The 27,086-nt window shown below is 43.4% G+C and overlaps 2 protein-coding genes across 4 annotated transcripts in view; both read right to left on the reverse strand.

Annotated features, from left to right (window-relative positions):
* Nucleotides 1–16,742, reverse strand: part of vps13a (vacuolar protein sorting 13 homolog A) — a 31,080-nt gene extending 14,338 nt beyond the window's left edge. For all 3 annotated transcript variants that reach the window (XM_086112119.1, XM_086112118.1, XM_086112120.1), the window contains exons 1-43: nt 16,587–16,742; nt 14,859–14,902; nt 14,728–14,770; nt 14,555–14,650; nt 14,364–14,465; nt 13,825–13,934; nt 13,607–13,666; nt 13,194–13,253; nt 12,976–13,056; nt 12,777–12,834; nt 12,213–12,340; nt 11,740–11,846; nt 11,487–11,658; nt 11,084–11,146; nt 10,859–10,997; nt 10,680–10,774; nt 10,051–10,193; nt 9,760–9,961; nt 9,566–9,680; nt 8,770–8,906; nt 8,578–8,710; nt 8,304–8,421; nt 7,520–7,664; nt 7,002–7,110; nt 6,743–6,918; nt 6,497–6,656; nt 6,182–6,261; nt 6,036–6,095; nt 5,297–5,495; nt 5,029–5,145; nt 4,856–4,959; nt 4,607–4,774; nt 3,969–4,279; nt 3,648–3,795; nt 3,190–3,349; nt 3,000–3,124; nt 2,472–2,641; nt 2,047–2,297; nt 1,626–1,810; nt 1,411–1,554; nt 1,078–1,287; nt 859–1,002; nt 41–142 (exon numbers count right to left, since the gene is read on the reverse strand). In XM_086112119.1, the coding sequence (XP_085968245.1) occupies nt 41–142; nt 859–1,002; nt 1,078–1,287; nt 1,411–1,554; nt 1,626–1,810; nt 2,047–2,297; nt 2,472–2,641; nt 3,000–3,124; nt 3,190–3,349; nt 3,648–3,795; nt 3,969–4,279; nt 4,607–4,774; nt 4,856–4,959; nt 5,029–5,145; nt 5,297–5,495; nt 6,036–6,095; nt 6,182–6,261; nt 6,497–6,656; nt 6,743–6,918; nt 7,002–7,110; nt 7,520–7,664; nt 8,304–8,421; nt 8,578–8,710; nt 8,770–8,906; nt 9,566–9,680; nt 9,760–9,961; nt 10,051–10,193; nt 10,680–10,774; nt 10,859–10,997; nt 11,084–11,146; nt 11,487–11,658; nt 11,740–11,846; nt 12,213–12,340; nt 12,777–12,834; nt 12,976–13,056; nt 13,194–13,253; nt 13,607–13,666; nt 13,825–13,934; nt 14,364–14,465; nt 14,555–14,650; nt 14,728–14,770; nt 14,859–14,902; nt 16,587–16,686 (5,574 nt within the window). In that variant the 5' untranslated portion in view covers nt 16,687–16,742. The remainder of the gene's footprint in view (nt 1–40; nt 143–858; nt 1,003–1,077; nt 1,288–1,410; nt 1,555–1,625; nt 1,811–2,046; nt 2,298–2,471; nt 2,642–2,999; nt 3,125–3,189; nt 3,350–3,647; nt 3,796–3,968; nt 4,280–4,606; nt 4,775–4,855; nt 4,960–5,028; nt 5,146–5,296; nt 5,496–6,035; nt 6,096–6,181; nt 6,262–6,496; nt 6,657–6,742; nt 6,919–7,001; nt 7,111–7,519; nt 7,665–8,303; nt 8,422–8,577; nt 8,711–8,769; nt 8,907–9,565; nt 9,681–9,759; nt 9,962–10,050; nt 10,194–10,679; nt 10,775–10,858; nt 10,998–11,083; nt 11,147–11,486; nt 11,659–11,739; nt 11,847–12,212; nt 12,341–12,776; nt 12,835–12,975; nt 13,057–13,193; nt 13,254–13,606; nt 13,667–13,824; nt 13,935–14,363; nt 14,466–14,554; nt 14,651–14,727; nt 14,771–14,858; nt 14,903–16,586) is intronic.
* A 5,690-nt stretch (nt 16,743–22,432) lies between these two features.
* On the reverse strand, nt 22,433–23,356 carry foxb2 (forkhead box B2). The gene has a single exon (XM_086111771.1). The coding sequence runs from the start codon at nt 23,354–23,356 to the stop codon at nt 22,433–22,435; it is 924 nt and encodes a 307-aa protein (XP_085967897.1).
* Nucleotides 23,357–27,086: the final 3,730 nt, after the last annotated feature.

Below are 27,086 nucleotides of genomic sequence, written 5' to 3' on the forward strand. Positions count from 1 at the left end.
TTTAAATAATGATTTTTAGAACATGCAAGGGTATGACGACCTTGAATTCCAATTTCCAGGGTCGGAATCCATCTCTCATCTCATCCTCTAACGGCTCCAGCAGCGGCTCCCACACACCCACCACCTCGTTGTAGTAATGGACCTAAATGTTATATTGAACATGTGAAATTGCACAATCCATCCGTCCGTTTCCTATCGCGCTTGTCTTCATGGAGATGGCAGGTGATCTCAAGGCTATCACAGCTGGCTGGCTTTGGGTGAGAGGCAGAGTACACTGGGGTGGCAGCATTTACACTCACTGACGCCACCTTTTGCAATGTGGGAAGAAATCCCACACAGGATTGAAACCTAGGACCACTCTGTGAGGCAGATGTGCTCACCATCACAACACCGTACACACATATTGCTAAGATTGTTCTTTATGTTTCCTTTTTGTTTATTTATTTATTTCTCAAGTGCAAATAAACTAACATTCCGACTAAATCAATGTAAATTTTTTTCTCACAATATTACAACTAAAATAAATACAAATAATTTTTTGGACAATTATTTTTCATAAAAGGGCAACTATCTCATGATGACAACTTTTTTGGGCACTTCTCAACAACTTACATTAGTTTATTTTTCAAAATTCTTTTTTTAAACATTTCATGCGGCAGGCGGTCTACTGGTTAGCACGTCAGCCTCACAGTGCAGTGGTGCAGGGTTCGACTGCGGCTCCGGACTTCCTGTGTGGAGTTTGAATGTTCTGAGCATGCCTGCGTGGGTTTTCTCCGGGTACACTGGTTTCCTCCCAAGGGACACATGGCCAAAACACGATAAGCCTGCATCTGTCATAAACTACTACGCTTGTCTTACCTCTAAATTCAGTTCACTCTTCAAGTTAATGAGCGTGGACCAGTTGTTGACATCTCCTTGGTAGGAGGATTTTGCCAGAAGCATGGGCACGGTGCGGTGGCCCACTCCAGCCTCCAACGTCACACAGATTGATTTGATGTCCATCTGGAGATGAAGGATGGACAATCTGTTAAATAAGGGTAACCCTTCTTTTCGTCTAACTATAATCGAGGCTTGTACCTTAAGTGACTCCCCCTGTGGGATGAGTGGGGCTGCTGCTTTGATGCTTGCTTCTCCCTGCTCCTCCAAGAACCACAGTTTGAGATCCTTCCAGTCGCGTTTCTCCCACATGTCCACAGAGACAGGACTTTCAATCTCCTCTGTGGTCTCCATGGTGCGGTTAAAGGCCGACTGGATGGTGATGACCGTCTTGATGATAATGGGCGAAACCTGGATAAAGCGGTAGACAGTACAAAATCCCATAAAGTTGAACATGTGAGAATATACAGGAATGAATGACAGTAACAACACACCCGAATACGTGTACAGCCCTAGTAAGCAGTCATCACCAACCTTGAGCGAGAGAGAATTGATAGTGATCTCCATAGCTTGCGGGGATGTTGGGGACTGAGAACTTTGAAAGAACACCTGGCACGGCTGCAGAACTGTGGTCACGTTGTGTAGTCTCTTCTCCCTGAGGAAAGGACACGCCACCACCTAAAATAGACAAAGAAATGCTCTCAAAAACACTCCCCCCGGGCAAGGCGATGACGCAAACAGCGTCAAACCTTGAGGTCTTGGATTACGGCCGTCATCCTTGAAATCTCTGCGTCGCTTTTCATGACTAACTCGCACTGCGTGGTCATCACCAGGGCCAGCGCGTCGGCACGCGTCAGGTCGGCCACGAACACGATCTCTGGGTTTCGCACGACGACGTTCATCTCGGACCTTGGCGCGACGGCTGGAGACGGAACTGTGACGCATATATCAACAAAGATCATTCATGAGCATGACATGTTTTTACTTCAGGTGCCACAGAGCAGATTCCCACTCAGGGTGCCATGGCAGACAAGTGTACCTCACCTTTGAAATATTAAACAGTTTTAGGATCAAAGTATGTTGAGTATTCAGGGTTTAAAATATTATCTTAAATACTTTAGAGGGAAGGCGTCCATCACTCTCGGCTTTGTCTCCAATCCACTCACTCACTTGATTCCTCTGGCAGGGCAGGGATGTTGTTTTTATCTAGCGCAGCTGGGTTTTTCTTGGCTTGCGGTGTTTCAGCAAAGCCTTGCTTGGTGGCTTTCAGGAAAACGTCTGCCACAGTAAGGAGGAACTCCATGCTGGCGCACAGGTACACGTCCTGTACCACCATGTCTAGGTTGGTGCCTTCGTGGCTCCGCCGGTAGTTGACCTCCACCATCATGTTTTTTTCCGTTCCGGGACGCATGGCCATCATCCTGAAATGGGACAATGCACCGGTGACACCCTCCGCCACACCTACACGTTGAAAAACATGCTTGGCAAAAAAAATTGTTGGCAATTGGCAGTCAACGTCCACGGCCGTGAATGAGTTTAGTATGGGAACCGTGTATTTGTAACCGGGAACCGGGCTCACTTCCCAACCCTCGTACCTTGGGCTGACTGTCTTGCTATTCGGCCTCTTGTCATCGAGGAGGCAGGTAGCCAGACGGACGGCGGCCTTCATGGAGCTGTCCGAGTACATGGTAAAGGAGGTGGAAATGGTGCCCAAGGTGAACTCGCCCAGTTTCAGCTCATTATCGTGTGGCTCCAAAGGGAGAAGCTGGAGAAAATGAATGCAGTGTGAGCAAACCAAGCCCCACCAATTCATTTAACCAATTAAGCTCTTTAGCATTATTCTCAAATGTGTGTAAAGACAGTCATTTTCATATATATTTTAAGCACTTGAGTTTTTCTACATTACCTTTATTGTCATTGTATGCATTACCACAACATTTGAGGTTGCTAATCTTTGGTGTGCATTACAATATTGGCAAAAAAATAAATAGCAGAGTTGTATACATTTTTTTTGTTGTCTCCTGTCTTGGATCAGATTAGATTGTTCATGTCTACCTTCTTTTGTGGCTGTATATTGTACCACGCCACACCTGTGTTTGTGTTTTGAACTTGTAATTTAATACCTCGTTCATATTGGGCTTAAATAAGACCAGCGCCATGGAGTCAATCTTGAAGTCCGCTTTCAGGGTTGTCTTCAGCTTGACATTCTTCCGAGTCTCCACTACAGCCGCCGTCACAACTGTGTTGCCTAAATTGATCAAAAATGTTGAGGAGATTTTTCCCTAACTTTCTGGCCAACTCGTGAAAACTTACTATTGGCTCTTTCTGTGTTTCCCGAGCTGCGGGATCCCTTATCAGCTGTCGAGTCTGCAGTGTGAATTGGCGCAGAGGCGGTGACAGTGTTCGAATTCTCTGAGAGGTTTTCATTGAGAGTCCTGAAGATAACCACCATATCATCCTGGCTGAGGATCAACTGTTTGACAAGACAGAGCATTAAAACGACGGCGAGACCAACTTTTTCTGTGAAATGAGCCGACTAGGTTGGCCCATTCAAATATCTACACTGTTAGTTTAATTCCTTATTAAGATAGTTTAATCTTAAAGAATAACAATACAAAATACTCAGTCATACTTTTGGTGTCTAAACCTATTCGGCCCTCGTGGCCTACATGATGAACTGAAGGTTTTTCACAGCCCTTGAGGTTTTGCACACAACATTATTCTTTTACTAGAAAAATATATACAGCAATGTCACTAAGTATAGAACTTACGCTCAAGGGCATAAGATGAGCTGTGATCTCAATGGTGGGTATGCTGTGGTACCAGTTGGACGAAAGATTCCTCTGGATCTCCACTTCCAGACTGATTGGCTGCAAAAGGTTGCTTTCACCCCGAAACACTCCATTAACAAATGTCGTCCTGCATAGAAAATGAATTCATGATGATGACTGGGCCCTTGCAACCCCTTTTTCATGACAAAAAGATGATCAAACTTTGACACTTCGCTGGGTAAAAAATGCTTCAGCTTTGACACATGTTGAGCCCCCCCCCCCCCAAAAAAGCAATAAAAAAATGCATACGTGGAGTCATACCTGTACATCTTGAGGTCCGTGAGCTTGACTTCCATAATGTCCACCACAGGCGGGATCTTGCGGTAACTCTTCGAGGGCTGCTTAGCAAAGTGATTCTTGACCGACAGGAAGCCCAAGTCGGCCACCAGGACGTTGGGGGACGAGGACGACTGCGGGACGAAGATGACGGGCGCTTTGAAGTGAACGTTGAGAGAGACGCGAGTACTGCGCTCCGACAGCTCTTTCACCACGCCGGATGCCGCCTTTTCGGCCGCCTGCTGGGTCACCTCGGCGACAGCCTCCTTTGCCTCTTGGAAGTTGTTAATGAACGCCTGCGGGGGTGGAGCACTTCAGATAGTGAACTGATGTCATTCATGCAAGTACCATTACTCCATTATAATCTCAGGAAAAAAAAAATATATATACTGTATATACACATATACACACACACACACACACACAATATAGAAATTTGTGAAAACGCACACTAGAGTAAACTTTTTGAGTGGGGTGGCCAGGGTGACACGACGACTCACGAAGGGATGGGCAAAATATGATAACTAATAATTTCGTTTTTATTTATCTGCGGGCGCTGTTCATACTTGCCTGATGGAACCCACACAATAGGTCATAATGGCAGGAATACGTGCGATTCTCACCAGTATGGAGGACAAAAACTTGTTGAGGAAGACAACCTGGATGCATCCCACTGTCAACGTAACTGTGGTGTCAACCTGAGACATGTCAAAGTAGGCGTCTCCCTCGGTCGCGTCAGTGTGTTGGATCATTTGGAAGGCAAACACCTCCCTGTCTGCTATAGACACAGCCTAAGTGCAGAGATATCCGGCAAGGGGTTGAAAAGTTAAAGTGGCAGCCATGAAGGTGAGATGAGAATGCACTTGTTGTACCTTCTTATAGAAGGCGGTTTCGTGACAGTCAAACATGATGAAGTTCTTCAGGTTGGCCAAGACCTTCATCTCTCGCTTCCTCATCAGAACCTCAAAAACCAGTCCTAGGAAATTGAGGGAAGGAGTTTGTCAATGTAAAGTGTACAACTAGATCGTCAATTCTTGAATGGTACCTTCGATTCTGATCTCCGAGATCATATCTTGCTGTCCTCGAATGTAAACCTTCAGAGAGCGCAGATCGGCTCGGAGGTGCATATTGATGATGGCTGTGGTCTTGGAATTCTTTGGTGCTGTGAGAGCACATGAACCCATTAAAAGAGAAAGACTGTTTCATCACAGCAAGATAAAATTCAAAACAGTAAATTGGTATGCTTAGTTTGGTTTGAAATAACCTGGTCAACCCCCCCCCCCCCTTCCAAAAAAAATCGAAGTTTATGGTACTTTTTCTCTTGGCAATGACCGCCCTCTCCGTCTTGCCCTCGTCCACCTCGTCCAGCTCGTCTTCCTCACGGATGGTGTGAAGCTCCTCCTGCTCGCTCTCCTCCCTTTGGGTGTACTGCGGCACCAGACCGTTGAGGTAGTGCATGGTGTTGAGGAGCGCCTCCGTGTGGAGATTAACATCCAGCGATGAGAAAGTCACCTGACGGCACATATATTTATAGTCATCGGTGAACGTCGAGTGGTCGAGTGCAGAGTCCCACCTTGCCTTTTTCGGGACAACGGTGGAACCCTGCACACTCGCGGCTCTTCAAACATGAATTCACCTGGTCACTCTTTTAGATTGTTCTTCGGGGGCTGGAAGGAGGGCCTCAAATGGTTAACAGAAAACAGGTATTGGAGGTTTTTTCCTCCATATACCGCTTTTTCAACAATTCTTCTGATGACATGAATTACACAGGGAATCTTGTTATTGGCCGGTTCCTATTTCCCATGAATAACGGTGGTCCAGTGTACATGCACACCGACAATTAGGCCAAATTTGCGCATAGCATATCAAAACGAGCAAAGGCCCGGTTATCGGCTGTCGATAAAAGATTATCCTGAGAAATTATGCTGTGGTGCGGAGAGTGCGAAGAGTGATTTTTTTCCTCCTAGCCAACACGAAGTGACCGGAAAAATGTTGAAGGACAAAAAAAATGCTTCATATGTTTAGAATCAGTATGTGTGTATCAAACTTTACCTTGAGTAGCTGCTCTGTGTTGTTGTGTAGAGACTTGAACTCAGGCCCGTCTTTCTCAGCCTAAAAATAGATCATCAATAGTTATATTATAAAAACACTTAAAAAGGGGGCACTTGGAAAAATAATCTTCCAAGCCATTTACTTACTTTAATATACTCTAGTGTGAGCATATCGACCTCTGTGTTATCCAAAGTAGTGATGAGTTGAATTTCCTTGTTTTGGGAATCTACACAAGAGTGAACATGGAAGTTAACATTGCAAATACTTTGTATTTACATGGTATATAATATACATTGACCCGACAGTGATATAAAAGGCTAAACGGGTATGCATTTGAATATGAATGCTTGTCCATGTGTGCCCTGTTCTTGGCTGGCAACCAGTCGAGGGTGCACCCTTTCTTTCGCCCTAACCCAAACATAAGAGCAGGATTGAGCCATTTTGTGGGCTAAAATACTGACCTGTATATTCGGGACACCTGAGGCAGATCTCCTTGAGGTAAGTGTTGGATGTCATGTCGAAGGTGCGCATTTTCAGCTCAGTGCCCAGGCCCTCCACCTCCAAGTGGAGCACCGTGACCTCCTGACAGCTGCCAATGAGGCGGCACAACTGGACAGAGAACTTGAAACAAACATGCAGGTTTAAAAATAACGAACGAGATTTACCTGGCTGTGCAATTTCACAGTTGATGGATGGAACAACATTACCTCGCTGATTTCAAACGTCATGACAAAGTCAGTCATGTTCTTCTGACGCTCCTCCTGTGCGGCACCCTTTCGTCTGTTCAGGTCGGCGTAGCGCAGCGGCATGGGACTGTCAGGGAAGAACTGCTGCCCCGTGATAGGAGAGCTGGGGGCGTCGTAGAACAAGTCTTCTTCGGACCCTGAGGAGACCAAAACCCATTAGCATCCCATAACAGTGCGTGTGAATGTAAACAATAAGAGGGATCAAGATGACCTGACTCACCGAGTGAAGAAATGCTGATGGTCTCACATGACTCGAAAATCAGAGAGGAGCGCTTGTCGGTCAACTGCAGATGTCTCCTCGTTGACAATTGTGGTGTGAACTGCTTGGGCTTAGGAGACAGTACAAGTTCTACGAATATATAACACTGTGACAAATGTGTAGCAATGCAATTGTGCTTGTATTTAAGCATGACTATCCGAAACGTCCCACTCTTGACTGAAAAATAACAATGTGCCAGTTTTAGAAAGTGAGTGTTAACGACCGCACACTGCAAGCTTGTTTTCACCGGCTGAGAGAGAATACTGGATAGTGTGAAGCTTCGTTAATCGCAGGGATACATTCCATACCCACTCACAAGAGGTGCAATGTAGACACCACATAACATCGGGAAAAAAATGTTTTACCCTTGCCACACGCTTTAGACATTTATACATTCAACAGACTTGCACATCTGCTTGTTAATTTGTGTGATGCTTTAGGTTATTTCCCGGGTCATGTTGCCCAGCGGGTACGCGTACCTTTGAAAGTGGGGGCACGCCAGTGTTGGCCGAAGCAGAATTTGTGTGCGGCAGCGGGATACTGTCCACCAGCTCCAGAACACTTCGAAGTTTGACGTCGGAGATTCGGAGGGAGAGCAGAGGAAGCTCTCCAGACAGTTTATATCTGGGGGGAGTTAAAGAGGAAATATGATTTGTTTAAATAGCTTATACACAAAGAGTTATCTTCAGTGCCTGCCCACGCATCAAGTGTGAAATGAAACAACTACTGTAAATCTTTTGTAAGTTGCCTATTTCTAAAAAGGCATAGTGACCCATTATGAATTTTAGTTTTAACAGTAGGGCTGCACTGTGACACATCAGTGAATATACAGTAATTTACATAATACTATCCACAAAATGAATTTTTATGCCATGACTTGGCAGCTATGATGGGTGAAGATCTACCAAGCATGAGTATGTCAAAACACACAAAAAAAAGTTCAATGTTCTTGGCTACATACACTGTACTAACAACTTTTTTTAATACTTCAGCATTCAGCGGTCATGGAAACAAAAGTCGAACTCGGCATTGACCCAACAGTCCAGGGGTGCGCAGTATGAGCAGTGGCTCAGTTGCGTGTGACAGGACCACCATCTTAAAACGGGCTAGAGAAAGAGGTAGCTGAGTGTACTTTTACTGACAAATTTTCAAGTGTTTCTAATCATTAAAACAGGTCAATTTGAGCCACGACATGGTTAAATTGGATTCAAACATACCATCACCGGTTATAAATGTGTTGTCTTTTTTCATTTTTACACTTACTTTGCCATGCGTGAGTCTTTGACCACCATGGCCCTGCTGAACTCCATTTGCAAATCCACCGGCTCCAGGATGTGGAGCGGCGACTGCCTCTGCATGCGGGCCTTTTTCCAGTCGCCGTCTATAGCAGGGAAAGGTTTTACAAATCAGTTACACTGTGTCTGCAACCGTTGGCATTCATACAACAGAATACTAGCTTCATATTTACATTGAGAAAGTAAATATGTGACACGGTCTTTTTATTTATTTATTTTTAACTAATGTACTAATTTTGTACCTGGTTTACTGAAAAGGAATTGCAGGTTGCTGAGTTGGATGTCAAAGCTGTCGTAAGCTCTCAGCATGATGTCTTCAAGTTTGCTAGAGACCGCTGAGAGCTGAGGCAGATTCTTTTTGGACTGACTGGACATCTACAAACACATGTTTTTAAAATGAGCTTTAAGAAAATTCCCTGCTGACACATCCTCACCTCCAAGTGTCCGAGATCGAGCAGCAAGATGTTCTGAGTGCCGTCGTAGAAGCCCGTCTGTGGGATGATGACATAAGAGGCCAACAGGTTCACCTTCAGGTCCAGCACCTTCTGCGTCTCGATCACATACATTAGTCCTGCAACAAAAGATACGAGATGGCGTCTTTGGAATAACATTGATCGTCTTGAATGATGGCTACTAATGATATGTTCGTTATGGATCGAAGGTGTAAACTGAACTGTGGATTCTAATTTGAATGGCCGAGGTGGAGGTCTGTGTACGCACTGTACCTGTTTTAAAATCCATGAAAAATACATAATTATGTGCGTGTCCATATTGTACTGAGAAGCCAGGATGGAGTAGCATGTATTGGTTTTCTCGCTATGCTAGTTAGCATCTCATTTTTGGAGCCAAGATAATCTTTTGCTCTTTTTTGCATCATTGTTACCCTGTGAAAATTCACAAAAAGCCAAAGTAAAAGTCGTTCACACGCAATAGAATCTTCATGAACTGAAGTCTATCTTTCAACCTTTCATGTGTACAGTTTCTTTTTTTTTAAATATACTTTTACAGTTATTGTTGAGGCTAGAGATTGGATCGTGATTAGCATGTGTTCCTGGTTTGAATCTTGTCTCATGTCATCGCGTCTTCATCCCACATTTCAAAAACATGCATATTAGGTTCATTAAAAGATTTTTAATTGTCCATCAGTGTGAAGGTGTGTTCACTTCATATCCTATGATATTTTTGTTTGACTCCTCTGATTAAGAGATGATTGCTGTTTAAACAACTGACCAGTGGCTGTACGGTCTCGGAACTGCTCCAGTTTTATCAGTGTGGCGTTGGTGAGTTCGTCTAGCTGCAGGTCGTCAGGAGGCCTGAAGAATGCGGCCATGGCATTCACAGTCATCTGCACTCACGAAGAATACACGCAGACATGTTAACACTTTTGTCACTTGCGACAATGAATTACAGCTGACGGCACCCACGGCATCGTAGATGATTTCTAGCGGCTGCGATTCAGCAAAGAACCGCTGATTGGCAGTCTGATCTGGAGGGTTCGTCTCGAAAAACAGGCTGAGCAGCGGAGTTCCTGTTCCCATGCCGACCGTCTTGGACGAAAGGAGGGTGGGAGCGGGCCGGTTACTTGCCTGACCCGTGATCTCGAACAAACTGAGCTCGGCTGTGAATCTGCAGAGATTTTTTTTCTTTATTATGACTAAAACTGAACAAACTTTTCGGTGATGGCCATTTAAAAAGTGTCTATGAATAAGACACACTTGATGGCTTGTGCTCCAGATCTCTGCGTCAGGGAGGATATCAGCTCCCCGACTGTCAACTTGATGATTTCGTCTTTGTCCTTGCGGTCTTTGATGGAGACGCTCAGTTTTTCCATGTGGAAATTCCCCTTTAAGTCCTCAAACTAGAAAAGAGAAAATACAATGCATCTTTATTTCTGTGGCACTTTCACAACAATAGCAATGAAAATAAGATGGACCACGCAGAAGCACTATCACAGTAAACTCAAATGCCAAAAGCTAAGAAAATATCGATGAGAGTTGTACAGTGTTAGCGTCGAGTAAGTCACACAGAGCATACTCAAATGTTCGGTGAAATTGTTCTCGGACTATGACATACCAGCTAGGCTGGCTGAACATCCACTGTTTTCAAATGGCAGGCTACTCATAAACACTATCCTCCCACACTCCAACAGCATACACATTTGGTTCATTGAACACTATAAATTGTTCATGCGTGTGAGTGTGAATGGTTGTTTGTCTATATGTGCCCTATGAGTCAGCTAAAGTAGGCTCCAGCTCATTCGAGAGGACAACCACTATAGAAAATGGATGGATGGATTTAAGATGCAATTTGTGGATTATTGGAGAATACGTGGGAGGAGACTCACATCCTTCGGATAAATGAAATTAGCGGCCGTCTCACTGTATCCAATGGCAGTGTAGAGCCTGGATTTCTCATCAGGAGTTAACAGCTCATCAAAGCCTGTTTGCAAATACATTGATGGAAGGGATGGGCTTCAGTAGAAAACCAGATATATGTGGACAAGCACCATTTCCTCTACCGTACCTCCTCCTGTGCTCTTGACCTCCTTTGTTTCAGAGTCAGGCTCCACCCCCCAGTTCCACATCCAGCTAATCCACCCTTGAGACTCCTCTTCCTCCATCTTCAAGCCCGGACGGTAAATACGCAAGCCAGCCTTACTCGCCTGAGAAGATGAAAAAAATATGAAAAATGAGCAAACCTTTACCGCATCTCAAATTCAATGGCAGGCATAATAAGAAATTACTATACCTCCACTTCGGCCTGTTGTCTGGCTAGTGTGATGTTAAAAATATCTAGTGTCTTCTCCGGCTCCTGAACACACACATACGATAGAAAATTGTTGACAGGGTGAAGCGTTGACTTATGCCAGTGATGTGAAGTGAGCGGCACTTTAAATGTAACTTACTATGCCATAATGTAGAATTAACCTGATCTGCTTGCTGCTATTTATACAACATACTCGGCATGTACAGGTAGCTTTATGCTTAAAGGGCCCAAATATTGCACAGAGTAAGTACATTTGTCAGCAAATTTAAACAAGAGCACCATTTTTCACAGTATACGATATTTTTAGAATTGGAATGTACCTTGGTTGAATAAAAGTTGGGGAAAACCTGCTTTTGCAACTCTTAACTCTTAATTGTCAGCCCACCTGCAGTTCTTTGAGTAGTTCCTCACTGGGGTTTTTGCTGGTGATCTTGATCTTGTAGAGCTCGCGGTAGTGCTTCACCAGCTTGCGGTGTTGCCGAATGTGAGGCCACGACCACATGTGGAGACGAGGCTTCACGTCCACCTCCAGGACGCTCGTGATGGCATAGTTCCACCTGTAGACATCACAGTGAAAAGATTTTGAGTCGCGGGGGATATTACAAAAGAAGTAATCACATCACAGAACAGTGTCTTACCAAATGTTGGCATTTTTGTGAACTAAGACGTCGGGTCTGTATTTTCTGTATGGCAGGTTACGTGACATCAAATCCACTGAGCCTAGTAGCTCCAAGATGCTGATGTACTAGAAAGACAACCAGGACAACCTTAGGCCGGTTCCATTTCACGTCTGCTGACCGCAAGATGGGGTGCTTATAGCACGTGGAAGAGTCATTCGGGATTCATTGAATCATAGTTACATTTGTAATGTTCGATTTACACTGTTTTAAGTGACACAATGCCGATTTCTTTTCAATGCTCTCAAGCTGCACGGTTAGGATCAGCTTCATGGTAGACTACTGAGCATTTCATTGCCATTAGGTCTCTTCCAAATATGGATAAAAATGCAATAAATATTGGCTCTCTGCGCAGTATAAACGCATCGCACGTACTCCTTCATTGCCAGGTTGATGTCATTGAAATACTGTGCACAGATTATGACACTGCCTACCTGGGGTTTGTTAAGCTCAATTGCCACCTCGCTGAGATTGACCATGAGATCCACTTTAGGAGACGAGAAGTCCAAATCTGACCGGGGATTCATGCAAAGCTTTGCACCCGCTGAGATGGGACGCAAAACTGGAGAACAGCAGGAAAAAAAAAGGAATTGTGCATTGGTGTGGTTTCATATGACAATGTTTCGCTGGCTATATGGCGGTTCTTCATTCATGCAACAAAGTTATTGCAGACATTGACTTTTGTATAAATTTTTACAGAATACATTCAACTCTGAAGCAGCATGTTGAGGCACGACATGCCAGGCAACATTAAGAGTGTACAGGAAGAGATGCAAAGGAATTAACAGCACGAAGAAGAAGTGAGCTAATAAAAAAATGTTGAAATTATAAACTTGTTGTTGCTGCACAGCAGAGAAAAATATGTGCCTGTGAGTATTGTTGTATGTTCTGTTTTAATGTGTCTTCTTGGCTTCTGTATGATTATTTTATTTTGAACACAAGAAACACAAAGGCATATGTTTTTACTGGAGTTGGGGGGAATATTTTCCGACACTCACTGAAATCGTGGTCTGCAGGATGGGAGCCTTTGAGGTCCAGGCTATTCTGGAGACATAACTATAAAAAGACCAAGAAAGAGAAGCTCCATTGCATTTTTCACCTGCCAAAGATGCATCTTTGTTCTCTATCCAGAGACTGTGACACATAAGAACCACTTTAAAAAGCCTTTAAAACAAACAAAAAAACGTTTTGACTCACCAAAGCCTCATCCGGACTGTGAATGGAGAAAAGCACCGAGTTGACATTCCAGTAGGCAAACAATTTGTCCAGCTGAACCAACTGAGAGGAAGGAAGCAGCAATTAGAGCAATGCATCCCTATGTAACAACATCCAACATTCACATCAGACTCTCACAACCACAAACTTAAATAATATAACAAAAACAAACTTCCTTGTCAATACAAAGAATGTCCTACCTTGTAGAAAAGCCTGGCATTCTCATCCAAGACAGTCGGGTTCCAGTCTTCATCACAGGTCTATGGGAACCAACAAGGGTTATATTATTCGGGGGTGAATTGGCATGCCAAACATCATGGTTCAGCATTTTTTTTTTTAAACAATACAGTACTTCTGCAAAAAAAAAATAAAAAAAAAAAAATATATATATATATATATATACTGTATATTTTATATACTGTATATCAAATCCATTTTTATGTCAATGTGGGCTGCAGTGTGCACAGTACATGAGCAAAACAAATTAATATAAAATTAAAATGATTAGAGCAATGTGAAATGATGCTCGGAATAATTTCCACATCCATTTGTATGCAACAATACAACCCTAATAACTATCTAACCCGATGTAACGGATGTCAAGTGAGATTACTTGAAGGCTGAGGTTGCTAAGCGACATGCCGAAGGACAAAGGACACCGAGGATTGGTGACCTGAGGTGAAAAAAAAAATAGGTTAACACATTTTAATTAATAAAATACTGTATTTCTTTACAAAACGCGCACACACACACGCACACACACACACACACACACACGCACACGCACACACGCGCACACACACACAAACACAAACACATTCAAATACCCACATCATCCTCATAGCGAATGTGGATATTGGAGATCTTGACTTGAACATTTTTGATGATCTGAGTGACGAGCTTCTCCACAAAAGTGTCCTGTTTCTCCGCCGTGGGGTTCTCTGTCAAATAAATCAAATAGGAGTTAAAGCTCAAAAAGTCATTGGGTCGTTTTGTCTCTTATTGACAGCGGTTGTCAATCCCTTGCAAGGAGTAGTCATGATAAGAGTGTGGAGTGTGCAGCATGTTTTGGCAGTAGTGATGTAGTGGTTGTGTGAAGCTGTTGAGAGCGACAAACAATTGGACACAACAACTTGAACGTGTTCTATTATTCGGGATTAATCGCACTGACCAAAACTCGGCCTGGAATTTGCTGAGAATTGTTGCGTAAAATCAAAACAGACTTCCTGCTCATGTCCAAAGGTCCTAGATACGATCCTGAAATGTTTACCAAGTTCCATATGGATTGGTGAAACTGGCTGTTAAGGGCTGATCCCCCCAGCTTTCCAGGGGGTGCTACCGAGTTGTGTTTCGGGGCACAGAGGACTAACCTTGCTCGGCGACCTTCAGCTTGGTCTCCTCAATCCTTTTCAGCTCCCTCTGTCGCGCTTCCTGCAACTGCTTCTCCTCCTTTTCCGCATCATACTTGATACCTGCGGGGATGGCAGCCCATCGGTTTGGCCTGAGACCGTGGTGGACTTTGGAACAAATACAAGTGTTCACGATGGGCAATCTTACATACTTGCTGTTGGGACAATGAGCAGATAGACACCATCCAGTGTGGCCTCCACAGACTGAGTGTAAAGGTTCTTCCAGGGAATCTGGAGCTCAAGTCGCCCTATTGAGATAAAACCAGTGATGAAAAAATGTGACCCTTTGAGAAAGAAAGAAAGAATAAAAACCAAACAATCTCACCTATGTGTCCCGCTCTCACTTTAAAAGGAATGTCAAGCTGACTCTGTGAGAAGGGGGAAAAAATTAATGAATAGATAGGTTGATAAATAAATGCTATATTCCAGCACATGCATTTTAGGGATGCAACTTACCAAAGCATTCTCCTTAATTTCAAGATTTCGAAGCGCGACATCACCTGTAAACGAAAAAATACATAAAAATCGAATACCCGCGAAGAGATCAACAACATAAACAGAATGACTTTCACATTGGTTTACTCATAAAAAGAAAGGAGCCAGTTGGAAGCAAATCGCTGAGTCGCTTGCGCTGACCATTGCCAAAGACATGGTGCCCATTTATGCATTGCAAAAGCAGTTATTTATCCACGTTGAAAGGTTTGAACTCGAGATATGTGCCGAGCGATGCAACTGATGGCTCATTTTTAGGTTATTAAAGAGTTGAATACTGAAAATTTTCATTTGTGAGCGCTTTTGTTTACTGTATGTTTCAGCAAAAGGGGCATTTTTTCCCCCAAATGTAAGCAATTATTCTTACATTATCTGTTATGAAGAAAAAAAAATCTCAAAATTTATTTTAAATAAAATCAGTAGAAGAAAATTGGAAGCCGGAAGAATTTGGGGGGAAGTGAAAACCCCCTCGCCAACCCTAGTCCAGTATAATAAAGGGCCTAAAGAAACACTTCTACTATCAAACAAGAAGGACATTAAATCCCATCGACTTGCTTTCAAGCTTGTGCATTATTTAAGACAATCAGAACTCCGTACCGTGATTGCCCCAAGAGGCAAAGGCACTGTTGATTTTGTATCAACTTTAGAAGATGAAGGACACAACTAGGCCACAAAACATCTTCACAACACAAAATACAGTACTTGTTATGGCATGCAACTTTTCACAATTAAAACAGTGTCCACATTCCCAAAAGTATTATTAACATGCCGGTGGCATCATTTTGTCTAAGAGCAAGAGTCAGACACATTTTTACCAGTAGCGTACAGTCGAGGTCGAGCATGACATGGCCCAAAAGAATTAACCACAATGGAACATAATTTTAAAATTATTATCATAAGCTAGAGTTACTTTTTGATCATGCAGCAGCTCCAATTGCCTTTTGGTTTTCATATGGTAGTGCTTACAACACAACACGACAAAGGGATGTTTCACTTTGGTCAGCATAACTGACAAATCATTGGCTTAGAAAGTCGGTGTGGAGAATTAATATGTTGATTTGCCCCAAGGGTTCGTTAAAGTGGGTAAGTGCAGAATTGCTCACTTATGAAAACATTTTCAGCTTTTTAAATTGCTCTATACCATCCATTTTGTATACCGCGTATCCTCACTATTGTCAACACAACAATAATGATCAACTCTAATGGCCATTCACTCCAGCAATTAACATTTTTGGGGAATGTGGGAGGAAGCCAGAGCACGAGAACCCCTTTTAAATAGCGATTCAAAGCGTAGCCATGGAAGAAGATTACGATGCGATGTGAATATATTTGAGGCATCTTGCTCGTGTGCAGGACTCTTGGTTTTAAACTCAAAAAATGGGAAAGGGTGTGACTCTTATTAATCCTGCGAAACTCGTCCCAGTAACGACAGCATTTAGCTTTGCACGGGAAATTGTCTTTGAAAAAACACGTATACTGAGAGAACTTCTACCCACTAACTTATCTCATGTAGTAACAGCATTCGGCATGACTTTGCGGTCGAACTGCTTTAGCCCATCTGAGAGGGGTCGACATACTGACAAATGACAGCCAGAGGAGCTACAAGCTAACGTCAATCTGACGCTAGCACACTAGCTCGGGGCACAATGGCACCGCCTCTATAAAAAAAATACACAAAACGAGTTAATTTACCTCCCCAGATGCCGAGTTGAAGCTGCGAGCTGTCAAGGTTGACCACGTAGTCACCCAGAAACCTATTAAGAACGTCTACCACGACGCTTTCGAAGACCATTTTGGAGCTCTTTTCATCTACCTGTCACCATGTTTACATTCAGATGTTTGACTCTCTTCCGCTTTGACCGACGTAATGTACGTAGTGGTGGGCGGGGTCGTGACACCACCAAGTCTGTGGCAACCTGCGACGTTATTCGCCCACTGGACTGTACTGTTGTACCTTCTCCACTGATTTCCGACTCAATCAAAACACACGGACGTCTTATGCATTTAATTGTTTAATTCAAGAAAACTCCGCCTGATTGATGCATTGATGATGTCACAGCATTCACCGAGCATCACAGTAAACTTTATTTACAAAGCATCCAATCAGAGTGCAGTGATGTCATCCCCATGACACTAACAGCAGCGAGTCGCATATTCTCTCTCTCTCTCGATCTATCTATATAATTACAATTTAGTGCAATTCTTAATTCAACTTGTGACACGAAAATATGTCTGTTTTTATTAATTTTGCAAAAGTATTTGAAATGTTGTATGTTTTTTAAAATTTTTGCAAAGGTTTTTTTTTTTTAAATTACACTGCTTTTAATAAATCTCACATGTCTTAATCTATAATCTTTTACAGACATCTAATCGGGGTAATCGTCCCTTGGTAGACTTTGATGGGCGGGGGGTTCAAATCGGGCCTAAAAATCGGTATGGGACAAGCACTACGATTAAGTCAACAGAATGATTTTACACTAATTTCCACTAGAGGGCACGCTGGGATTGACTTCAACGCCTCTTCCTGCTTTGTTATTGTAGGCTACTCTTGTACAGTGGACAGTATAATTTGAGGCAGACAAAACCCATCAGGAAAGGCTTCAAACTTGAAGACTTGTACCTTACAAAAACGGTTTCCACTCAGACCCAGCTGCGCAAATGTAAAAACTGCTTTCATACATTTGTCCTTTACACAGGCAGCCTCAAAACGTTTTCTCCCGAGACGTGTCCATGTCATGTGTTTCCATCGCATATATATTATGAACGAACACTAGTTTTTCAAAGGTTTTGCTAAAGCTGGAACAAGTTTGCACTTTTTTAACCTGGGCCCTGAAAAAAATGACACTACCACCAAGCTGTTGAAGTGTAGAGTGTATAGAAGTAAGTGTACTATAGAAGTGTAACTTCATACAGCTGAGCATTATGACCTTCTAATTACACTTACGTGAGCACTGTGAATCAGTGTACCTAAGGCGCAAAAAAATCTATTAAAAAATAAAAATGCATTCTGATCCTGTCAAATAAACTTGAATTAATCCAAAAATTCATTATCCAGACCTAATTATTTCATCTTGCCAGGCATTCAGAGAAAGAAACATCACATTTGCATGTCAACTGCTCTCAACAGCTTATTCTTCATCTAATCTAACAATTAGGAATCACTCAGGTGAACACACTAATCAAAACATATTTCTCCCCGCTCGATCCTATTTCTGTGACACAGCGAGCCTTAATATTAACAATGCTCTGTGATAATTGGCTGTTAAATACATCATGATGTGGAGTAACATCCTCATTGCGCGTGTGAGATGGAATATGAATGTGATGAATTAATTGAAGGAGTGTGAGAGGGCCCAGAAGGTCAGGAGGCTTTTTGCGGAAATGAAGCTTGCCTTTATTACGCTAATAAAAGCCAAAGTGCTCGCTTGTGATGCAGAGATAAACGACTGAGACTTAGAGGAGGACCTTGCCTTGGACAACACTTTGTGTTCACGCTCCAATTAACAATAAAAAAAAAAATACCGTCTTGCAAATTGGTGCTGAAACACTTAAATGTTTTAATGCTTCACGTACAAACATCAACTGATATTCACTTGGTGTTTCATTTCACCCTAATGCAGTTTCCCCCTGATAAATTGTTGTAGGCAGGGGACACCCTGAACTGGCCACTCGAGGGGCACACACCTGCTCACAGTCACACCTCAGGACAATTTAGAGTGTTTTTGAAATGAGGGAGCAAACCGGAGTACCCGGTGAAAACCCACGCAGGCACGATACGAACATGCAAACTCCACACGGGAAGGCTGGAGCCGGAATCGCACCTGCACTTCTTCACTGTGATGCAGCCGTGCTAACCAGTCGATGACTGTGCCGCCGAAATTTAAAGTGCCAAAGCCAATTTCATTTAGCAACATGAAATTTAGTAGGCATGTTGCTAGTGAGCACGCCCACAAAAAAAGTCTGTGCTTCAACAAAGTTGGACTCGCCAAGCCTTGCAGCTGGAGCGGTTAATATTAGTCCTGCTTGTTGTTTTAGACCGTTCAGGATGAGTGTTAATAAATGGCATGCAAATGAAACTCCAAACAATTGTGTTTTGCAGCGTGTATGAGTTAAGGTGATTAAAAAAAAGAATTAAAATCCTCGTTGTGATGGCCTAATCATTAAAACAACGCATGTAGAAGTTACACCTCTGGCCCTTGTGAAGTGTGCTTAATTTCTGCTAATGACACATCGCCGATGCAACACATGTCACTTCACTTGTGACCTCCATGTTTTATTCAGTCATTCAAAAGGCTCAAGTTATATATTTTCAACTCAAATTTTAGAAATGGATCTGTCTGTTTGACATTTGTGCTATATTAATGACACTTTATGGGGGAAAAACAGCAATTTATGATGAAAATTGGTACAAAGTGATGTTTACAGACGGACAATATGGCCTTTAGCCATTGAAGTATTTCTCCGGATAAAGTACTCGGGTCTAATACTGAGAAACGTAACAACATATAGTAGAATTTCAAAATGTAGTTGCTCTAAATGTCACAATTTGAAACCCTGGGTAAAGTTTCCAGAAAAATATTTCAAAAGTCTCATTCAAACGCAAATGTGCATGGCATCTCGTGAGACTTGAACAAATCTCTCAGACATCAGCATAGATAGCTAAACTCAACATTGCAAGGTACCTAAACTCAAAAATATGCATTACCGAAACTCAACATTCCAAGTTACCTAAACTCAAAAATACGCGTTACCTAAACTCAACATTCCAAGTTACCTAAACTCAACATTTCAAGTTACCTAAACTCAAAAATACGCGTTACCTCAACTCAACTTTCCAAGTTACCTAAACTCAACATGTCAAGTTATGGGGTTTCTTCTGGTGCTGCAGCTTGCTCTTCATGATTAATAAAGTTGTGGTGTTTGCTATACTTGCACCCTGCAATGGACTCTTTCTCTTTCCATTATTTTTGATGAGTACAGAAATTGTCAACCAGCTTTTTTGGCATTTGTGTTCAACTTTTGAGATTTCCACTCTACAGGATACACAATTTATCTCCATGCAAAAAAAGGAACCATGCAAGTGTTGAGCAGATCAGCGAGGACAATAATGTCTGCATTATTAGTCCTCTTATTGTGTCTTAATTAGAGGCATTTAATTATACTGTAGTGCAGTGAGGCTTATTAGAGCCTGCTGATGAGGGGAATTAACATGCACACACTCACACATGCACCCCCAGGAAACTGGAAGATTGGGCATGCAAGCTTAGATTTGAACCCCAGAAGTGTCAGGCAGATACCAACCCAGGGGTCTGAAATTGAATTTATGTTGGAGCTGCTGGAGATTGAGACTGGGTGTGTCTGGGCTGCATAAAGTAGTCCACAAAAACGGGGTCCACGTATTCAAAGCAATGAATAGGATTGGTGACCAGATCCCTTCTCTCATCTCCGCGCTTGGCAGTCACCTCAGTGTGTCCAGTATTGACATCTGATTTTTTTTCTTTCAATACTGTAACTTTCTCTGCATATTCAAGACACGTCGGGTGACGCTGTGTTCAACAACAACAAGAAAACCCCCCAAAAACATTCTGTTGGTTGATACTCGTCGCCAACCTTTTTCTACACAACAGGTTTTGAAAAAGACATGACTGGGATGTTTTCCTTCCACTTGGTATCACTTCAGAATTATGATTCGCCCAAAGCAGCAATAATCTAAAAATAGCATGGTCAAAAATAATGCAATTTGGATCAAAAATTGATCCAAAAGTCAATCCATGGGTCGATTTGACCTAACTTTACTCGCTGTTTTACACAAAAGAACCCCAATAATTGAGTCTTTTTCGAAACCTCAGAAAACATACTGTGGTTTAATTTGTTTGTTCTCTGAGTTTGGTCATGTGACTTTTGCTTAATTGGTCATTACCTGAGCCCTGAGCTACTGTGATGTCATTTTCAGTTCACAGAAACTGGCAAAACGGCTGCCCTCTGAGATGGCTGAAACAGGTGGATTTTGCTGCTTGATTCATTTTTCACGAATGCAATATTTATCCAAATAGATTAGGAGGTCCGCATGGAACATATTCTTGTAAAGTACATTTTTGAGTTAACTTAACCCCTTCAAAATGAAAATTACAAAAGGTTATTTGGCAAGTGTGAAAGCAATATGGGGGAAATGAAATACGAACTCAAGAAAATTACTACACAGATTGTTAACAAAAAAAAAAAAGGAATAAAACGAACAAAAAAAGCAAGTTTGAATAACTGGCCCACCCACTGACCCAAATTGGAATTTATTAATCGAACACTACATTAGGGGAGGTCACAGTCATGTGTGTGTGTGTGTGTGTGTGTGTGTGTGTGTGCGTGCCACATATTATCCATAACACTAAATAGGTTTTTAATTTTTTCCACACCCACGCCTTCCTCCTCTTCTCTTGGCCGGCTGGTGCATGTCAATTATTTGTTCAGAGGCTGGTGTGACAGGCTGGGGGGGGGGGGGGGGGGTGTCCTCCAGGAGCCTTTGGGATGCTAAGCAGGGACTATGGTGGGGCTTGAATATAAGTCACTCTTGGTGATGCTTTGTGCAGAGAGAGAAGAGGCGAGCTTCAAAGCCGCCGTTTAAACGCCGACGAACAAAAGAGGGCAAACTTGATCCCGATCGCCGTTTGAAGTGCATCCACTTATTTGGGACATCATACACACATCATCTCGAATGTCCAGCTCACCGTGTGTGTGATTTATGCTATGGTGTTAAGTGTTTGTGTATGAGTGTAGAAGAGGGAAAGTCAAATCTGGCCAGCCTTCCTCATCATGCCTCGCATTTAATCATGCCCATCACGCTGCGACTTTTTAGACACAAAATAACCTACGACTAACTGTGTGAGCACATAAACTTGCATTCGCAGGATGGAATGATCATCCATCCGTGTAATCATTTGATAAATTCAATATTTTCCTCGTAGCTAACTTCAGGAAAATAACGGGAGCACGCGCAACTAACTTGTGCACTTCCGGAAACGCGCTACAGTATTATTTTTAACATCATTTCACACTTGATATCTAATCAAATAGATTTTTATATAGGCCTCCTATACAGCAAATTCCCTCATAAAAAATATGCGCTCGAGTGTAGGGGAATGTCCAGCATTTTCCCATTCAGTCCCCAAATGTGCACATAAAAAAAAAAAAAATGAATCAAATCATTAAAATGACCCTCGAGGACACTCATTTGTTACTTCTTTATAAATCTTCACACAAATACTTATCAAGCAATACACTGCTACAACCAAGCATAAAAAAGACACCGGTCGGCGAAAATAACACGCAATGCATTTGATTTCAATAAAATGTAGAATGGAATTGGGAGAAAGTTTTCGGCTACATTTCTTTGGGTTCAGCGTGTCTGATTGTACTTACATAATAAATCGCAAATGTTAAATAAACGGTGCAAACAAAACCATACCCTATCGCCTACAAATATTTTTGACACCATGTTCAACCTTTTTTGTGTCTCTTTTGCGGCGCAGTCATCCACCATGTGATTAAGACAGAAGGAGGGCCGGGTGTAGAAGGTTGCCTTTCCCCTCCAGAGCATCTCCTTGGTGGGATGAGGAGGAGGAGGAGGCCGGCATGGACATTCCGCTCAGACCGTGCGACATGAGTGCCGGCGTGGGTTTTATCGGCACCGGCACCGCGGGGAGCGCAGGCCCGCTGGCGCTGTGATGGTGGTGGTGGTGGTACAGGCTTTTTGCCGGGACCCCAAAGGGCGCGTACTCCGGGGATGGTGCCAGAGGCTCAGACAGCATCCCGACGTGGGGCCACACGGAGGTCATCAGCTGAGGGGGCACCGGGTAGCCCAGGTGGTGCATGACCGAGGTGAGGGGCACGACGCCCTTGTAGTCCCGACTGATGATGTTCTCGATGGCGAACGGGTGTTTAAAGCCACCCGGCTGGGCGCAGGCGATGCCCCCGTAACTTTGGAAGTGCGAGGGCGTCGGTGGCGAGTGCATGAGGGGCAGGCGACCGGAGGGCTCCTGGTGGCCCGGCTTGCCGCCCTGCTGCGTGTGGTGGTGATGGTGGTGGAAGTAGTGCAACATGGGCGAGCTCTTGCACGCCGCCAGCTCGGCGCGCAGCACTTTGAAGCGTTTGCGGCGGCGCAGGAAGCTACCGTTCTCGAACATGTCGCCGCAATCCGGGTGCAGGGCCCAAAAGCTGCCCTTGCCGGGCTGGTCGGGCCGCCGGGGGATCTTGATGAAGCAGTCGTTGAAGGACAGATTGTGCCGCAGGGAGTTCTGCCAGCGCTGCGTGTTGTCCCTGTAGTAGGGGAAGCGGTCCATGATGAACTTGTAGATGTCACTCAGGGGCAGCATCTTGTCTTGGGAGTTCTGGATGGCCATGGCCGTCAGGGAGATGTACGAATAAGGAGGCTTCTGGTCACTATAGGAGTTTTTCCCTGGTCGTGGCATGACCTCTTTCCTTTTTTCTTTCGTCTCTTTTAACTTCAAAACAGCCTTCTCAGAGTAAGTTCCCCACGGAGAGATTGGTCACAAATGTCTGAGCCATTGGAGAAGCTGCAATGAATCGTTAGCAAACTTCGCAACGTTCCTACATCACTCGGAGAAAAACAACAACAACAACAACCACGCTGCGTAAAAGTGCCGTGCGTAAAAGTGCGAGTCCTTGCCTAAAAGTTGCCGGAGACGTTCTCCCTTTGACCGCTTGCAAGCCTTGTGGTCCAACTTTCGTCTGTCTCTCCTCCTCATATGCGATGCTGCCGATTCCAGTTTTTTTTTGAGTGTGTGTGTGAGACCCCCCCCCGCAGGTCTGTGACGCTGCTATTATCCAGACACTTTAAAAATGACACGCAAGGGTAGTTGTGTATGGATGTGTGGGAGGGGGAGTGCGAGAGTGAGAGAGACTTATGAATAAAAATGAAAAGTGTGGAGGGTATTAAAAAAAATCCTTTATTGGCACAAGAAACATTTTTCCTCATCAAAATGAATCCAAATACCATTAATTTATTCCAGCCCCACCCCCCCCAAAACAGCAGCATTTTTAATTGTGTTTTTCATAAAGAAATACAACACTTGTACTGTACAAAAGCATAGACGAGAAAGTAAAATAAACATTTTTATCTAAAGTGTAATTACTGCACTGTGCCTTTAAGGGGTGTGGCCTTGTGAGTGACACCAGCAGCTGAAGTTAGAGTTACTCCTTGAATGTTCTCATTTTACATTTGAGTGTTTGACGAATAGTGGCATTGAATAAACGGCTGGAATTGGTGTTTGTGGCTCTCCTTTCCCCACGTGTGAGGGCATTATGGAAGCTGGATTGCTCCAATTAATTTTTTAATGCATATGTAAAACTTGCTTGACCAATCAAGCATTCACTGTCAAATACCACAAGTCGGCAGTACTTTTTCTTTGCCTTGTTTTGCTGTTGTTGTTTTGTGATGTCGCTGTAGTGATAAAGGGTAAAAATGGCATTAGCAGCATGGTGGATGAGTGGTTAGCCTTTCCGCATCACAGTTGAGCAGTTCTATGTTGAAATATGGACTCACGCACTGCTGTTTTGTCCGGCTTCCTTCCACGTTCTGAAAACTTTCTTTTTTGGTGAATATGAGGCTGCAAATTGTCCATAGGTGCGAATTAGAGTGCTTGTTTGGCTGCATGTGATTGACCATGCAAGTCAGGTCTTACCCCACCTCACGGCAAAAGTCAGATGGGATAGGCTCCAGCTCACCTCTTCACGACTTATATTAAGGACAAACACCAGAAAATGTATAGATGGAAAATACTTTTCCATACCAAAACTAATAAAGTGGAAGTTGAATGCCCTGAAATGGCACAATCTGGGGTTCAACCAACTGTTTGTTATTTTTTTGTTTGTCTTATAGCCTTGTCACAAGAATGCTTCTTGCAGTGGAACTTCCAAAGGTGTGTGTACCCGAACTTGTACAATGTGGAATGTATCCCAGATTTGGAGGAACCCAAAACTCAGTGCAAAATGCGTTGGCTTATTTTAGAGACCTCAGGTCAGCGAGCATTGAAATGATTAACAACCATCCAGTTGATTGAGTTTGTGTGTGTGTTAATTGTGTGTGTGTGATGATGTAAGAGAAGTTACCGAGGGTCACATAAGACTAAAAGTGTGATGGCAACCATGGATACCATATCAACACCACCCCCCAAAAACTCACTTAGTAGCCCCCCTCCCCCATGCATGAAATGAAACAGAAAGTCAGCCATTGCAAATCAAATTCCTGGCCTTAACTTTTTGATACTCCGAATAGGGAATTAATGATTCCATCATAGAAAGTTACCATTTGGTGACATTAACGTGACAATAACGCGACAGTATCGATCGAAATTGAGCATTAATATCTTAAGGTCCAACTCTTATTAGATTTATACTTCTGTTTGCTCTTATAAGGTAAAGACACAAATGGCGGCCTCGCTTAAATGTGCTCGACTGCACTTTGCGACTTCGAAAACAATAAATCATGTCTTCCTTTGCGCATCATCATCACTGAGCTCACACAGACACACACACACACACACACACACACACACACACACACACACACACACACACACACACACACACACACACACACACACACACACACACGCGCGCGCACGTTGCTGTTGATTAATTGCAGAGAGGGCCGTCCAGCGGCTGTCTGTCTGCTCAAACACTCTCGGGCGGATCCTACAAGGATGTAAACAAACTTCAAGCCGACTCTCGGTGGAGAACCACCCCCCTACCCCCTTGCCCGTCTTCCTTCCTGTAACCAGACGCATCCTTCTTTGACCAGGTGTCATGGCTGGGGGTCCTTGACAGTCTTCTCACGAGGTGGATGAGGGGGCCCACCCGAATACATTGCAATAATTAAGCCTTTGGTGAGTTTGGCCTCCTCGGAGAGGAAGTCCAACAATGTAATTAAGGGGCGAGCGCAGGGCTGCGTCGGGTATGAATATTCAAAAAAACCACAGTCGGTTAATTAGCCGCCTCGCACACGACGCCACTCAAAAGGTCAACTGAGGTGATGCTAAGGGCATATTTAAAAAAACGGGATTTTATTGGGAATGTTTCTAATATATTCAGAGCGTTTTGTGTTTTTCTTGTCTTTTTTTCCCTCCTCTCTCGCTTTGTTTTGATTTTTATGCACCATGCGGGAACGTTTGCAGAGGCCCCTTCGAGGCCCTTGCTGGTCCCAAAAAAAAAAGGTGCTTTTTATGCTCAGGAAAGATCAATATTAAATCTGTTTTCACAAAGGGGGCTGTTAAATAGGCACCATGGCAGATCTGCATAACAAAATTAATTAAGTAACAAGCATACACACACACACACACGCATGAAAACGCCAAACTCCTGGACAAATATCTGGTTGTAAAGCACACCTTCTGGGCATACACAACATATGTCGGAATTATCCCTAATTGACTAATTACATAAATTACTCATTAAGTTTACAGCACATCAATTATAAAATATGTATCAATTAATTTTGCATAAATTACAAGCGGCAGTGGGCTTGCACGCACAGGGCAGCGGAGGGAATAAAGCGGTACGGGAGGGGGTCTGCGAAGGTGGAGGGTGTGTGTGTCTGTTTATTTCGCGTCTCCAATAATAATAATGATGTGTTCGGCTTAAGGGCAAAGATGTTCCTCCAAACGCCGCCTCTCGTTCGCACGTTGGGAAGTGAGGGGGGTAATGGCAATTATAGTGATAATAATAATCTTAAAGACCTCTTCTGCGACTCATGAGGGGTGCGTCATGGCAGAGAGAACCATTAAAATCAATTAGTGAGGCCTATTGTTTCCAATGGAAGAATTAAACTGCTTTTAATAGCAGCGAGCAGATGTCTTAAGACTCGTAGGGCGAGTTCAAGCTTCTCAGGTTTGCCGTAAAAGAACACCTCAACAGAGGTATTAGCAGGGGTTTTATTAGACCACCTTGTGTTGTGAGCTGCTTTAAATGTGGCTTTCTATTATGAACAGATTGACCAAGTCCCTGAGTGCTGCTGTCTAAGTGGCCAAATGACCAAATGACTGATTAACTTACAGACAGACTGACTTACCGACAAACGTATTTGTTGGTTGACTGACTGACTGACAAATTCATCCATCCATTTCCTAATCCACTGATCCTCACAAGGGTCATTGCCGGGCTGAGAACATACAAACTCCACAG

Source organism: Hippocampus guttulatus, chromosome 5 (assembly GCF_054856545.1).
Source record: "Hippocampus guttulatus isolate MCC_2025c chromosome 5, RoL_Hgut_1.0, whole genome shotgun sequence".
Taxonomy (NCBI): domain Eukaryota; kingdom Metazoa; phylum Chordata; class Actinopteri; order Syngnathiformes; family Syngnathidae; genus Hippocampus; species Hippocampus guttulatus.